Raw genomic sequence first — 15185 nt, 5'->3', positions numbered from 1 at the left:
TTCATGGAACATTCCTCAGTCACCATTCAGTAGGACAGATGCACAACACAGCCGTCTCATACACAGCCATCCCGCACCATCCAGCCACAGCCCCCCTCATGTCAATGCACAAGGTCCTGGTGACAAAGAAAAGCTGCAGCATGATTTTTTTTTCCCTTCTGTTCTTTCTCCCACCCTCTATTTTTTTTTTCAAGCCTTGGCATAAAATGGTCAAATGATGTTCTACTGCAGAATTCAATTTCACAGTTCAGTTAGGTCCTTGATTACACTGCCAAATTCAGATTAATGTGCATTTAACTAACATGGATCAAGGGAATTCTGGCTGACAGGCAGCTGTAATCGGGGCAATTGATAGCGGTGAGGAGTTGCATGCCCTGTCCACCGCAGTGCACCACTGCTGAAATTGATTGATTAAATGAATTCATTGCTATAATTACTTATAATCTTGATACATCACAAGCCCATACCTAACCCTATCCTTGGAGACAGTGTACTTATTGAAGAAGGGCATTCTAGTCGAACTGTTGACTGGGAATTATTTATCCCCACATAATAAGCCTTTCTCCCCTTTTTTTACATTTTGAATAGAGATGTGAAAAGGCACATTTCGGTAAGAATTAATTTATATGATGTACTAAAAGGTTTCAGGAAACTAAAAGTCAAGTGTATGTTATTAACCACCCAAAAAGGAAGGAAAGCATGACTCTTTATTCATCTGTCTTTATTTTTAAAGGTTCCTGCAGAGAGAATTTCCTCTCCAAATATAGCCGATGTGCAGCTATCATTAGTGGTCTCCTCTCAGTGCAGCTAAGCAGTTTGGCAGCCCTGGGTGACGATTTGCAAAACAATCAACCTAGCCTTCCTTTATTGCACTGTGCCATATGGGGATCCCCTTTAGAGGATGTGGAAGCGAGGTCATTCCTGTGGAGTAACTTGCTCACAAAGCACAGGCCTGCTTCCCCTGGTGGAATGGGAACAGTCTTTGTGGTGTCTCTATTGTTGACTTTCCTGTGTTACAGCTTTCTTCTCCTTCTCAGCCCTCATGCTGAGGTCTCTTGGGGGCAAACCGCATACACACATCCTTTGGAAATGGTTTAAAGCATGGGTTCTGGGAGATGCATTGATTCACTTAGTAATTACCATCTGTTTTGGTGTAGTAAAACTGCACTGCGGTTTTACTCAATGATTGGTCTCTACATCCCTTCACAAATACTAGAGACATATTTATATGAAATTCCATGGCTATTCCATTTTTCTTCTAGAATATGTCTGTAAACTACATGAAGAAAAGATTTCACGGTTCAAGTTTGACTTCTCTGCATGAGCACATGCATATAAAAAATATACATAGGCAGATTCATTTGTGCTTCACCACTCCCAAATATAGACAAGTTAGAGTACAGATGTCAAGAGCATGGACGACGGGGAGGTGGTTACATCATAGGAAAGCAACTAGGCTTCTCTTTGTAAAAGAGCATACAGATGAAAGCTGGGGCATGAATGTCACTGATACAAAGTTGATTTTGACCAAAGCAAACCTGAAAATAAGGAGTTGTGTACATAGATGATCAATTCACTTTTCTGAGACAACCACTTTTTTGTATATTTAGGAGACTTGTCTAAGACAAGACTGTTAAGAACAAAAATACAACTATAGTTTTTCTTTCAGCCCATTCCCATAGACCTTATCATCTATTATTTTCTGGTCCAATTTTTTTTATTTTCCTCCAGGCTACTCAGAAGCATAGGGTCCCAGATGAACATTATGGCACGCCTTATCTCTGTCATTGTCAACTCACACGTTGCCCTCCTCTGTCCACTCCCCATCCCCCATCGTCAAAGCCTGTCTCAGTGAACTTATGTAGGACCCAAGTGACAAATAACTCAGAGGAGGTTGGCACTCCCATTCTACTGTCTCAGTAGCTTTAAGGCTTTTGTCTGACTTACTTCAACGTACTATGCCTCAGTCCTCTTATAAAAACAGAGAGAGCACTTATGGGTCTTATTGTTTAAAGTGAGGTTGAAAGGCCACGATGGAGTACTTAGAATAGTCCTCGACACTTGGGAAGCACTCAACAAATGCTGTCATTTGCTGTTTATTTTTTCCTGCAAGAACAGATTTTTAACAGAGTAGTGCATAGGGAGGGAGCCCAACTTTGGCCCCAAGGAAATGCCAGGGCATTTTAATCACAAGGAAGAGCCCCAGCTTTGATTGCACATATCAGGTAGGTGGCAAGTTAATGGTGGGAATGTCATGGCAGGCCAGAAAGCAAATCTGGGTGCCAATGTGCTATGGGTCCAGGACATTCAGAAACCTGCTTCTGTGAATATAGGATAGACCTCAGCAAAAGTGGCAGGTCCTATGATCCTCTTGGGAGTGTGGGGTCATTGGCCTGAGTTGCTTGCAGGATATTTTATCTTCCCAAGCCTTAATTTTGTTGAAAACAAAACAGTTAAAAGGAATGAGGCCTTTCCCAAAGGCATGAGCTAGTAACATCCTCCATTATTGCAGGTGGTTAAGATCAAAGTGAAGGCTGCAGTTCAGTGACCCTATGGTCCCAGGGGATCACTCCTGCACTTTTCCTTTGGAAAACCTGATTGTCTGCTTCCAGCCCCTAGAATGGATGGATAAAGGCCCCGAGGAGAGATCATGTGTTCACTTGCCTAAGCAGACAGTTAATTTTTCTGAGTCACTTAGTTTGGTTCTAAAACTGTCTCTTGTGGCTGTGGTTGTTCCTCCTAGCTTTTTTAAGAGTCTGTACCTCTTTCCAGCAGCCATGAAAGACAATTGCATATTCTTATCTAAAATACCTAATTTCAAAGACATTTAGCTCTCAGAAAACAATTCTGTCTTGTCTGTACGAGGAAATTGTCCCTTTCATGCAGGCGTGGGTCTTCTTTTTTTTTTCCACAAGCTACTTGCTCAGAGTGGATCCTAATAATGCTCCTGACAGATGATAAAGGAGAAAATGACCCTAATGCAGTGTGAAGTAGTGTTTATAATTCCTGCTGGCCATGGCTTTGCTGTCTGTAATATACCTTTAGAGATCAGTTATACAGGCTCATGGAAGAGGAATGTAACTTTGTCTTAAGTATAAGAGAAAAAAATCTCCCCATGAGGACTCTGGAAAGTGATGGCATTTGAGGCTCCAAGAGCTGCTTTCAAAAATAAAAGTTTAAGACCTTACTTGGCCTTCCTGCTGGCCTTGCTGGTGAGCCTGACCTTGGTTAATGGGAGCTTAATGTAAAGCAAGATACTAATTGTTTTTACAGTGATATTCCTCTACTCAGAGACATGTATAGACATAGGGTCTTAGAAATCATCCCATTTTCTAATAGAGTAAGTTAACTATAACACATCATTCAATGTATTACATTTAAAAGCTCTGTTTTATTGTTTTCATGAACTATGAATCAATAGCTGAGGAGCCCCCATGGAACTGGATCAGGCCCTCTGGATAAGTGAGACAGTCGATTAGCTTGAACTATTTAGGAGGCCCCCAGGCAGTAGGACCAGGACCTGTCCTTAGTGCATGAGCTGGCTTTTTGGAACCTAGGGCCTATGCTGGGACACTTTGCTCAGCCTAGGTGAAGGGAGGAGGGGGACTGGACCTGCCTCAACTGAATCTACCAGGCTGAGCTGAATCCCCAGGGGAGTCCTTGCCTTGGAGGAGGTGGGAATGGGGAGTGGGTTGGAGGGAAGGCAGGGGTGGGGTGGGGGGGAGGACAGGGGAATCTGTGGCTGATATGTAAAATTAAATTAATTATAAAATTTTTTTAAAAAAGAACTTAATGTACAGGAACATATGTGACACTGATATGTTGTATATCTTCTGTAAATGTTATCTAGTTTTGTTGTTCTTGAGGTTATTATTTATTTTCTTTTATATTGCCATTATTGTACTAAGTACTTTACAGAATGTAACGGTACATAAAATTTATTGGCCCATCACCATTTAAATCCTTTTATATCTACACAATCGTCTAGAGTTTCCTACAATCTAAGGAATGAGATGTTAATATTTTTACCATTATTTCAGTTTACAAATGAGAAAACTAAGGCTCAGAGATGCTGAGTGTTTTGACTGAAGCTATCAGAGTCAGGACATACTAATTATGTTCCTCTGTATGTGAGCAGTGGATCCATCTGAGTGGAGTGCTGTGTCCCTGAAGCTGGAATAGCTAACTTTTGCATGTGTCTTCATCTGGCCATTCAGAATCCCCTCTATAGGCCAAGCACTGGGGCAGGGACGGTTCCCATCCTCCCATCATCATCAGATTGTGATAGACAGAAACTCAGGAAAGCCTTACTTCTAAATGAATGGTCTTCTCTGCAGGCTTCTTAAGAGCTCACATGACAGAGCAGTTGAAGAAGGGCAGAACAAGTGATTTCAGTGAAATAAACTCTACCACAAGCCTGGGGACATTAGGGTGGACACAGCAATGATCCCTTTGCTGGTTTCCTCACCCTTCCGTGCTCTGCTTGCCCTCTTCCTTCTTCACTACCAACTTCCCTCAACCCTGCTCTTCAAAGTCAAAGTGGAGCGGTCTTTCCTGGAATCTTGTTGAAGGCTGGCCAAGGCCAAATATTCTTTTCTCATAAATACCTGCAATTTTTCTTTTCTCTCAATTATAGTTGAACTTACTTGGTGAAAATGTCATAATTTTACTTTATACTCCACATGGAAGCAATGGCTGTTTAGTACCAGGAGCCATGTTTTACCTTTTATAGATAAAGGTACTGTGTTGTGTGTATGAATGTCACACACCTCCAAGGAAATAAGTTTGGAAGCATGGGGAAAGTCTCCTTCCTACCTCTGAAATTTCTCCCCAAATGCTGGCTGAGAGCCAATGTCCTTCATCATGGGGTCTTTCCTTCATACTTAGGGCATAAACAAAACGTATATCTTCGATAAGGAACATATGAATCAAATCAGCCCTTGGTTGGAGGTAGGAGTAGAGAGCATGGGTATGGGAAGGCTCTTTCCTGGGTGTAGCTGGTAATTGTAGCTGTGCAGCTAGATCCTGTCAGTACTGCCTCTTCTCTTTCTTCTGCCAGCTATAAACTTCAGATTCATATCTAGTAAATGCTGCCCATCTATCTGTCTTCCCAGGTGGATTATGATCGAGCACAGATGGTCTTCAGTCCTCCACTGTCAGGGTCTGACACCTACCCCAGAGGCCCCACCAAACTACCTCAAAGTCAAAGCAAATCAGGCTATTCTTCAAGCAGCCACCAGTACCCTTCTGGGTACCACAAAGCCACCCTGTACCACCATCCTTCCCTGCAAACCAGTTCTCAGTACATCTCCACCGCTTCTTACTTGAGTTCTCTCAGCATCTCCTCCAGCACCTACCCTCCACCTAGCTGGGGCTCCTCCTCAGACCAGCAGCCCTCTAGGGTATCCCATGAACAGTTCCGAGCTGCCCTGCAACTTGTGGTCAGCCCAGGAGACCCCAGGGAATATTTGGATAACTTCATCAAAATCGGAGAAGGGTCGACAGGCATTGTGTGCATTGCAACTGAGAAGCACACAGGAAAGCAAGTGGCGGTGAAGAAAATGGACCTCCGGAAGCAACAAAGACGGGAACTCCTTTTTAATGAGGTAAATGCTGTGCTTGGATTGCCTTTTTCTTATGTTGATGTAACATTTGCTTCCTATCTCAAAGGCAGTGTATATAGGGGCTGGGAAGAAAACTCAGTTGGTAAAGCGCTTGCTATAGAAGCACAAAGACCTAAGTTCTTTTCCCAGAACTCAAGTAAAACAACAACAACAACAAACAAACACAAAAACTGGCATGGTGATGTGTGCAAATAATTCCAGTACTGAGGGATCTTCAATTTTGTACTTGCTCCAATCTGGTGCTTTCTGGCCAGACAGCCTAGACTATTGGTAAGCCCTGACTAGTGAGAGACCCTGTCTCAAAAACACACAATAACACTCCTGGAAATGACACTCAAAGTTGTTCTTTATCCTCCATATACCTGCTCATACCCATGCGCACACCACTACACACACACACACACACACACACACACACACACACACACACACAGAGACAGACAGATAGACAGAGACAGACAGAGACAGAAATAGACACAGAGAAGCAGAGAGATACTCACACAAATAGTATGTTTTCAGACATAGAATGACCCTGAAAATAGAAAGGCAAAAACCAACAATCCCCTGTAGTCTTTCCTCTAATCTTGTTCTATGCATGCATGGCTGTTCTCTTTATAAAGTACTCCATATGTATCAGCCATTGTGCTGAGCACCAACCTCGCTGAGCAACAATCCTCTGACCATGGAAAGGTGTTGTTATTATTTGAGAGACTGTGCAACCCAGATTGGTTGAATAACTAGATAACTAGGGGAGGATTATATGGCTAGTTGACTGTGAAGCCAGGTTTTGAGGGCTATCTAACAGATTCCAGAATTCATATTGTGTTGTCTATCTCTGTGGGTATACTCACGACTCAGTATTTCTGGAGAATCTGCCAAAACTAAACTCCATACCTACTCATGTTCTTTGTATAAAGGATAGATATAGTGCTTACATTTAATCTACACATGTTCTCCTATGCATGATATATCATTTCTAGATTGCTTATAATATTTAACACAATGCAAATGCTATGCAAATATTTGTTAGATGATATCATTTATAGAATCACGAGGAGAAAAAGTTTGTACAGCACATACTCATTTTAAAAACTACCTTTCAGAAATGTTGGTTTGATTGAAGAAATATGTAACTCATGAATACACAAGGCCTCCAACCATATACATACATGTATAACCATAACCCCACAACCAAGCAATGGTGGCTTACATTAATATTTTAGTATTTTTTCTTATATATTTCTATTTATTTGTCTTCTATTGGGGATAATACTATACATATAGCTTGATAGCTTCCTATTTTAACTTGCTTAATTTAGGATTTAATTTCATATTAATAAAGTTTTAGAAAATACATTGTCATATTTGAATATACCAAGCATATCACTTCAATGGCCTCAAATTCTTCCATCATATATATATAAAAAATAATCATTAAACCAATCTCTGATTTATACTGTTTTCAGCGAGAGCTGTTTAGCTCCATGTTTTGTAATCTTATTAGATTCATAAAGTAGAATGAAAAGTCAAATGACACATAAATATATGTAATTTTTAGAGAATTAATATATAGTGTTTTTAGAAAGTACCAGTTTGGGTACTTTAATAACAGTCCTCTGTCGCATTTACTGGCTATATATATATATATATATATATATGTTTTTCGAGACAGGGTTTCTCTGTGTAGCTTTGCGCCTTTCCTGGGACTCACCTGGTAGCCCAGGCTGGCCTTGAACTCACAGAGATCCACCTGCCTCTGCCTCCCGAGTGCTGGGATTAGAGGTGTGCGCCACCACCGCCCAGCTTACTGGTATTATTAGATGTTACGTTATCTCTGCTGATCTGATAGACATGGACAAATATTATTATTTTAATAAGAATTTTATTGCTAGCTGTCTAAATTTATTTTCATATATTTACATGCCATTTAAACTATTCTTTGAATCATACATCCTTTTTTTTTTGCTTTTCCAGTAGAGTTGTGGCATTTGCTTTATTGATAATAATAATTGAGACATCAATTTTATTGTATTTGTTGTATATGTACACATCAATTTTATTATATTTGTATATATGTATCAATTAGGAGCTTTAAAATAGGTGAGAAGATATGAGTACCTGTAACAAAAACAAAAAAACAGCGTTTTGGGGAATTGTCCCTTTAATAGCTTTATTAGCAATGTGTGGGGGGGGGGATAGATGATTTAACAGAGATATCGGTCTCTGTCAAAGAATGTGCAGTCCACATCTCCAGAATAATCTATGGCTGCTTGAGACCTTGGACATTCTGTTGGGAGTACTCTCAATTCTCTTATAAGTGTAAAGAAGTAAACCGGCCCATGAACACTGTACCAGTGCTCTTAGCTACATTTGAGACCTCATCAACAGAGGCTCCAGGAAGGCACAGTAGCCTCCCACATCTCTAGTTCCCACAAGATGCTCATTTCTTATGTAACTCCTGGAAGCCACGCAGTGCTCCAAATAGGTGTGCTTAAACAGCTTCCCTATATCCTGTTTCTCATTCTCAGAATGTTTTCTCTAAATCACAGTACTAGAACAGATGGGCATGACTTACTACTTAGCACAAACTCTGAAAATCAACTACAAACAGCCACAAGGCAATAATTTCCAGGTACTCTTTCCAACAAGTAGGCTCAGTTTGGCCTTTAACTTTTTAAAAAGCCTACAGTGTATTTAATTTTACCATCTAAATAAGTTCCTTTTATTCAGACCAGTTCTCCTTCAGATCCATCCTAAATCAAGCTGGTGTCTTACAGCTCCTCTAATTGTTCACTTCATGGACATCAGTTACCACCCACTTACTCAGCTTACTGTGACTCCTTGGTGGGTTGACCCACAGTAAAGTACAGACAGTGATCTATACAAACCCTTTTGTCTAATTGAATTTCCCCAAATGCCAAAGTAAACTTCCTCTTTGACAAATTTTGAGATATATATATATATATATATATATATATATATATATATATATGTATATGTTTTCCCTTCTCCCCCTGCCCCCAACTTCCACCTTTTCTCCTACGTCCCATTTGTCTCATTTCTTATCTTTCCAATGTCTGTTTGGCCTGTCATTTTTTCACAAATATACTCACTTGATTCATTTCTACTATCACTAGCTACTGTTGATGCCTCTTATCTACAGTAGATACCTGAAAAATTTTCTCAGCACTCAAAATATTGATGTGGCCACAAGAGAAAACACAGCCAGATTTCACCAGCAAAAGTAAATATGTATCTTTCTCACTCATCCAGGTTGTGATAATGCGTGATTACCACCATGACAATGTAGTTGATATGTATAACAGCTACCTTGTTGGAGATGAGCTCTGGGTGGTCATGGAGTTTCTAGAAGGTGGTGCCTTGACAGACATTGTCACTCATACCAGGTAAGACAGATGACTCAAAGTACTACTTCAATAACTTTCTCCATAATTTCTTCACAAATTATTGATACTGTGTACTCAAGAAATACAACCCCTAGAGTGCTCATTATAAAATCATACATACATAGACCATTAATTAAATTGACACACACACTCTGGAGGTCACCAGTACATATTGATTCAATTTCAGAAGCCTACTGAGAATGTCATTTTAGTAACAAACAACAGAACTTCTCAACACTAACATAGAGTTTACTAACAGAGTTTTATCCTCCTGAGTTGCTATGCCATGTTCTTATTGCTAACTCTACCAGGGCTACCTAAGGACAGAAGAGACAGGCAGAAAACCAAAATTTTGTGTTACTTCACCAAAATGAACCTGTTAGGAAATAAATATTCTTCAATTCTAGTTGAATTTAACTTGATCGCCTTCAGTATGAGAGTTCACTGACATGAATTTGCACTAATTACACAAAGCTAACAAGTGTGGTCACTTACCTTTGACTTATATTGGGCCCCTGAAATGCTCAGTGCCAGGATTTATTCTGTAATAATCATGTCCCAGGGACTTCATTTCCTTTATTTGGAGATTTTCTGGACAAGGGCTAGAGACATACACTAGTTCTCCAAAACCCAAGATCTTGATCCTTACATGTTATTTCCTTTCTAGAATGAATGAAGAACAGATAGCTACTGTGTGTCTATCAGTTCTGAAAGCCCTCTCCTACCTTCATAACCAAGGAGTGATTCACAGGGACATAAAGAGTGACTCCATCCTCCTGACAAGTGATGGCCGGGTAAGGTTTTCATGTTGGGTCCCCTTCAGTTGAGTTTGTCAGATTGCCTGTCATGGGCATTATTCCATAAAGCACACTTTCTCACAATTCTAATTTTTGTTAGTCACATATCACCCACTCCACTTCCCAGAACTCACAAAGAGGAAATTGCCTTTCCTCTGTATCATCCTGTTACTCAGAATTACTGGTGACCTGAAATGATGAAGAATTTGTATCTTCTACAATGAGAGTAGGAAGTAATGGAGACTATGGGAATTTCTTTTATCTTTCCACTGTATTCCTTTTTTGTTAGATAAGAGGAGCTGGCTTTTATTTAGCTGTATCTACTTTCTTCCTTTGAATATGCCTAACTTCGAGATCTCCAAGTCCCTGTGAAAAACAGATGACCAAGTCTTCTTGACTAGTTTGAGAAAACATTATTGAAGATAGTTTACTAATATGTGAGCAGACATAGAAAAATCATAACAAACAAGCCAGGAAGATGAGTGTAGTATTCTGAAGTAGACCACCATTGTTTTTACCCCATGCTGAAGAGTTTGTTATATTTGGGGCTGGTGGGTAGGAGCTCTGATCTTTGGTAGAAGTCAGAATATCGTTAATTTGCAGAATGAAGCTTGAGAATAAATGCCCCCCCTCACTCTACTCATTGCTTCCAATCTCATGGAAGTGTCTGTGTGGTCAGTGCATGCTGGTTTCAGAAGGCTCAAAGAATGAAAGCAAAGGCATCTTGTTTAAAAGGGCAAAGAGAAAGCATTTATTGTACTATGTTTCTCTGCCTAGACTTCTGCATTTCTTATCAAAATAATCTACACAAGAAATTCTGTTGAAGGACAGAAGTCAACAGAATATAGGCTATGTGAAAGCCAGAGATATAACAAACTCACATTTCAAGGACATTTTAGGGAGAAGAGTCTTGACACATAGATTGTCACTATGTAGGCCCTTCTCACACCTCTGTTATTCTCACCAGAGGAAATGAGTTTGGGGTGAAAGTAACCAGCATCTCTTCAAAGTATCTGGATTTTATAATCCAGGAACCTCAGAGAGATGGAAAATGTCTGTGTCATATCATAATTTGCTGAAGAACAATCAGAGATGAGCTGGGAGAAACTGCCCACTCACTTTGGCTTATCTAGTTTTATTTTCAAAAGCATCTAAGTTTTATTATAGATAAATTAGTAAATTTCATAAACTGCAGAAGACAAAGATCACTCATAATCCTATTACTTGGTTTCCATATTTCTATGTACATGTATATATGATTATGATTTGAGGATTATACATAAATAGTTTTTTTTTTTTTTGGTTTTTTGAGACAGGGTTCCCCTGTGTAGCTTTGCGCCTTTCCTGGAACTCACTTGGTAGCCCAGGCTGGCCTCAAACTCACAGAGATCCACCTGTTTCTGCCTCCCAAGTGCTGGGATTAAAGGCGCGCCACCACCACCTGGCTATAAATAGTTTTAATTATTATTTTTGTCATTACTCCAGTTAAATAAACAGTACAAGAACACGCATAAGTCAGCTTTGTTATACAACAAACCACTCAAGACTAAATGGCTTAAAACACTCATCATGTATTTATTAAAAAATGCGTGGGTCAGTAGTTGAGTTTCATCAGCTAGGACAACTGCTCTCTGCTCCATATGCGACCATATTTGCTTCCTCACACATGTGAGCAGCCTGCAGCTGATGGTCTCCATCACCTTCTTGTAGTTGCTGGCGTGCAACCAGATTGAGTGAAGTTTCGCCCAGCACAGCTCTCTGATCATTCTTCAGCGAATTTTGATGTGACATGAACATTTTCCATCTGGCAAATGTTATCTCTACCCCATTCTGAAAGCAGCCAATAAGAAAGTGATGGAGACCATCAGTTACAGGCTGATCACAAGCTGATGGTCTCCATCTGTTTTGTAGTTGTCTGACTTTTAATAGGGATAGAGTGCTAATGGGGTCATGTGTCACCTATCTCCCAGTAGAGTTGCTCTGAATAATTCACATATTTCTTGTGACAGTGTTCCCAAAAAGTATCATGAGGGGCAAACCCTGATACAGATGCAATGCATGCATGTATGCATTACAATTCTCACATTATGTCATCTTAGCTAAAGGAAGCCACACTTTCAACCAAGCTCAAATTCAAGGGATGGAGAATAAACTGCCCTCCTTGTTTCTTCTGAATACACATGTGTGTAATGTGTCTGTGGGTGCTCCCATGTATGTGTGTGCATGAGTATGTGTATGCTGGTACATGTGATTATGTGTATGCATGCATGTGACAGCCTAAGTCTGATGTTTGGGAATATTCCTTAACTGCTTTCTCCCTTACATCAAGGCAAGGTCTCTCAATTGAACCCAGAGCTTGTGGGCATAAGTTTCTATCCCCACAAGCAGCTCCCACATAACCACACAGAAGCTTAATATTAATTATAAATGCTCAGCTAAAAGCTCAGGCTTGTTACTAGCTAACTCTTATATTTAAGTTAACCCATATTTCTCATCTATGCTTTGCCACATGGCTTGGTGTCTTTTCTCAGTATGGCATGTCCATCTTGCTTCTTTCTGCATCTGTTCCCAACTCCCAAGATTCTGCCCTTTTTCCCAGCATCCTCCTAGGCTGGCTCTCCCACCCAATCTCTTTCTGCCCAAGTATAGGCCAGTCAGATCTTTATTAACCAATTAGAGTAGTACATATTTACAGTGTACAAAGATTGTTCCATAGCAAGAGCTTGCTGATACTACTAGTTTAGCTAACCAGCTTGCCCCATGGGATTCCCTATCTCCACCTTTCAATGTTGGAATTACAGGAGGGCCATCATGCTCATGTGGCATTTATATGGGTTCTGTGGACCTTACTTACTGTCCTCAGACTTTCAGAACAAGTGCTTCATTTTCTCAGCCCCTGCCCCAGTCTTCAACAGCTCCTCTTGATGGGATAAAGTACAAAGTCATACTATACTGCAAAGGGATGCAAAGAAAAAACTGCATGTTTATAAAGAAGAGGAAGTATAGGAAGAGGGCAAGAATCCACCCCATCTGACTCAGAAAACACGTACATAAGACCTCATGAACACAAATCACATCAAGCACTGAAGCAGTCCATGAGTCACCTCTGGCAATGGTACTTGAAGAAACAAAAAAGCAGGGCAGTTTCAGGCCAAGCACTTTCCCTGTGTCTGAAGGTTGGCAGTGGAGCATCTTGCTGGAAACATCTGATTTGAAGTCACCTGGGGGACTAAAATAATAGGACACCATTTAATCAGCTTAATTAAAAAATTTTACCTCTGTTCAATACACAAGATTATTAAACTACTCAGTTGCTATTCTCAAGGGCAGAACCTGTGTCTCAAGCATCCCTGCACCTCTGTGTACCCAGCAGAGCCTACAGGAACAGAAACATTGTGAATGCTACTAATCCTGATGATTTGTGCATGCATTTATTTTATGAATGCTTATTATGTGCTAGGAATATAGATATCCTAAGGATGAACAAAAGAAAGTCCTTATTTCATTAAGCTACATCATTTGGGATGTAAGAATGTAATAATAATAAACACATAGATAAAGTAATAAATAATGTGACTATTTTATTACCTTGTTGGGGAAGATAGCTCAGTGGATAAAATGCTTCCTGCAAAAATATGAAAATATGAATTCAGATCTCTAGAATCTCCATAAAAAGCCAGGCATAGTGATGCATCTTTGTAATCCCAGAACTAGGAGATGGAAACAGGAGGATCCAAGGGCTTGCTGGCCAGCCAGAATACCTAACTGGTGAACCCCAGGTTCAGTAAAAGATCCAATTTTAAAAAATAAAGTGGAGAGAAACCAACAGAGTAAAACACCTAAGACTGACCTCCTGCCTCCTCACTTGCACACACAGGTGTAGGCAACCCCTCTCACTTTATGGAATAAATGTAAAGGACTTGTTCTATGCAGACTCTCAGACATCCTCCACAGGGTGAAATCTTAGTTAACTGCAGTGATACCTTGCTTGGTAGCTAATTCCTGATTAGCTGTTTTCCCCTCCTTCTTATACTTACCTGCTTCACTGTCAGGGCTTCTTACATTACCTAAATAAGTGTCCTCCCTGAATTTTTGCCTTAGAATGTGCTTTTGGAGGGAAATGCCAACTAATGGGGTGCATATAGATAATTTAATGAATCTAAGTTCATCCCCCACATAACTTGAAGGAGGAATAAAGGACAAATGGCAACAGACCATCAACCAGTGCCTTATGACCACTCCACTCCCTCATTAATATGTCACCAACACTCAGCAGGAATCCAGTGTCTCCTCACCGAGGATGTGCCCCTAGTATTTGTTGTCTCCAACTGCTCATTGAAGGGATTGATATTATTAGTCATGTTCCCTTTGCCACTTTTTGTTTCATTTCTTAAGTAGCGTTTTACAATTAAAAGATGGCTTAAAGATCGTCACACAAAGGCAATTTTTAAATAAACCAAGATTTGGGCATATGAAATAACTTGCTGTCTCTGAAACTTGCCCTGATCTCCATCTACATCCCCTTCCTGTTAGTCTTCAGAAGGAGGGTGTCCCAGTGTAGGACTCATAGTCCTAGGATCTCCTTTCAGATCTCACTTAACAACGTTCTAAAGCTTTGGAAAAGCAATGTCCAACTCTGTGTGTTCTGTCTGATGGTAGAAGAAATGAGACTCTGAGTTAAAGTCTATGATCTCCTCCCTCTCCTCTTGAAGTTGGTGTTTAATGAAATGGACCTCAAGCAGTGATGCTTTCGCCATCATCAAACCGGCCCTTTCTATTACTTATCTCAGTTTTGTTGTCTCTTGCCATTGCTCTCTGTAAAGCAGAAGTTTTCATAGTTTAGTGAGCATCAGAAACCAGTGGAAAATATTAAAACCACTTTCTTGGGTCCTGCCTCTAGGGACAGGAATTTAACTAGGGTTGGTGGTATCCAGGAACCTTCATTACTAACAAACCGCCAAATGATGCTGAGGTTACACATGTTAAGTGCTATTGCCTTGTAGGAAGAACCCAAGAAGTATTCACAAAGGTAGCCACCTATGGCCTTAAAGCATGCAGGATAGCCTGAATTCCCTAGTTTACCCAATTATAGAGCAGTGATTTTTATAATTTATTTTTAGATCTACAACTATCCTGGAATGGACTTTCTTTTGCACTTACCTCTACCCTTCATCCTTTTGTGGAGCCCATTTCCTAGATAGGACATGTTGGGGGTGGCTGGGATAGCAGACAAGAGAGCAGCTCTTTCTGAACTCTAAATTCTGAGGCCCTTAGAATGTTCTTTTGTAACGAGCCACATCTCCTTGGGGTAGGGTAGTGCGCTTCTCTCAGCATAACTGCATTAAGGAGACATGATG

General features: G+C 40.3%; 1 protein-coding gene across 2 annotated transcripts in view; it reads left to right on the top strand.

The window, feature by feature from the left end:
- Positions 1–15185, top strand: part of Pak5 (p21 (RAC1) activated kinase 5) — a 296008-nt gene that overhangs the window by 268686 nt on the left and 12137 nt on the right. For both annotated transcript variants that reach the window (XM_052726001.1, XM_052726002.1), the window contains exons 5-7: positions 5115–5606; positions 8898–9031; positions 9699–9825. In XM_052726001.1, coding sequence (XP_052581961.1) covers positions 5115–5606; positions 8898–9031; positions 9699–9825 — 753 coding nt within the window. The remainder of the gene's footprint in view (positions 1–5114; positions 5607–8897; positions 9032–9698; positions 9826–15185) is intronic.

Source organism: Peromyscus californicus, unplaced genomic scaffold (assembly GCF_007827085.1).
Source record: "Peromyscus californicus insignis strain IS unplaced genomic scaffold, ASM782708v3 Scaffold_7__1_contigs__length_154581171, whole genome shotgun sequence".
NCBI lineage: Eukaryota > Metazoa > Chordata > Mammalia > Rodentia > Cricetidae > Peromyscus > Peromyscus californicus.
This window is presented reverse-complemented; position numbering and strand designations above follow the sequence as displayed.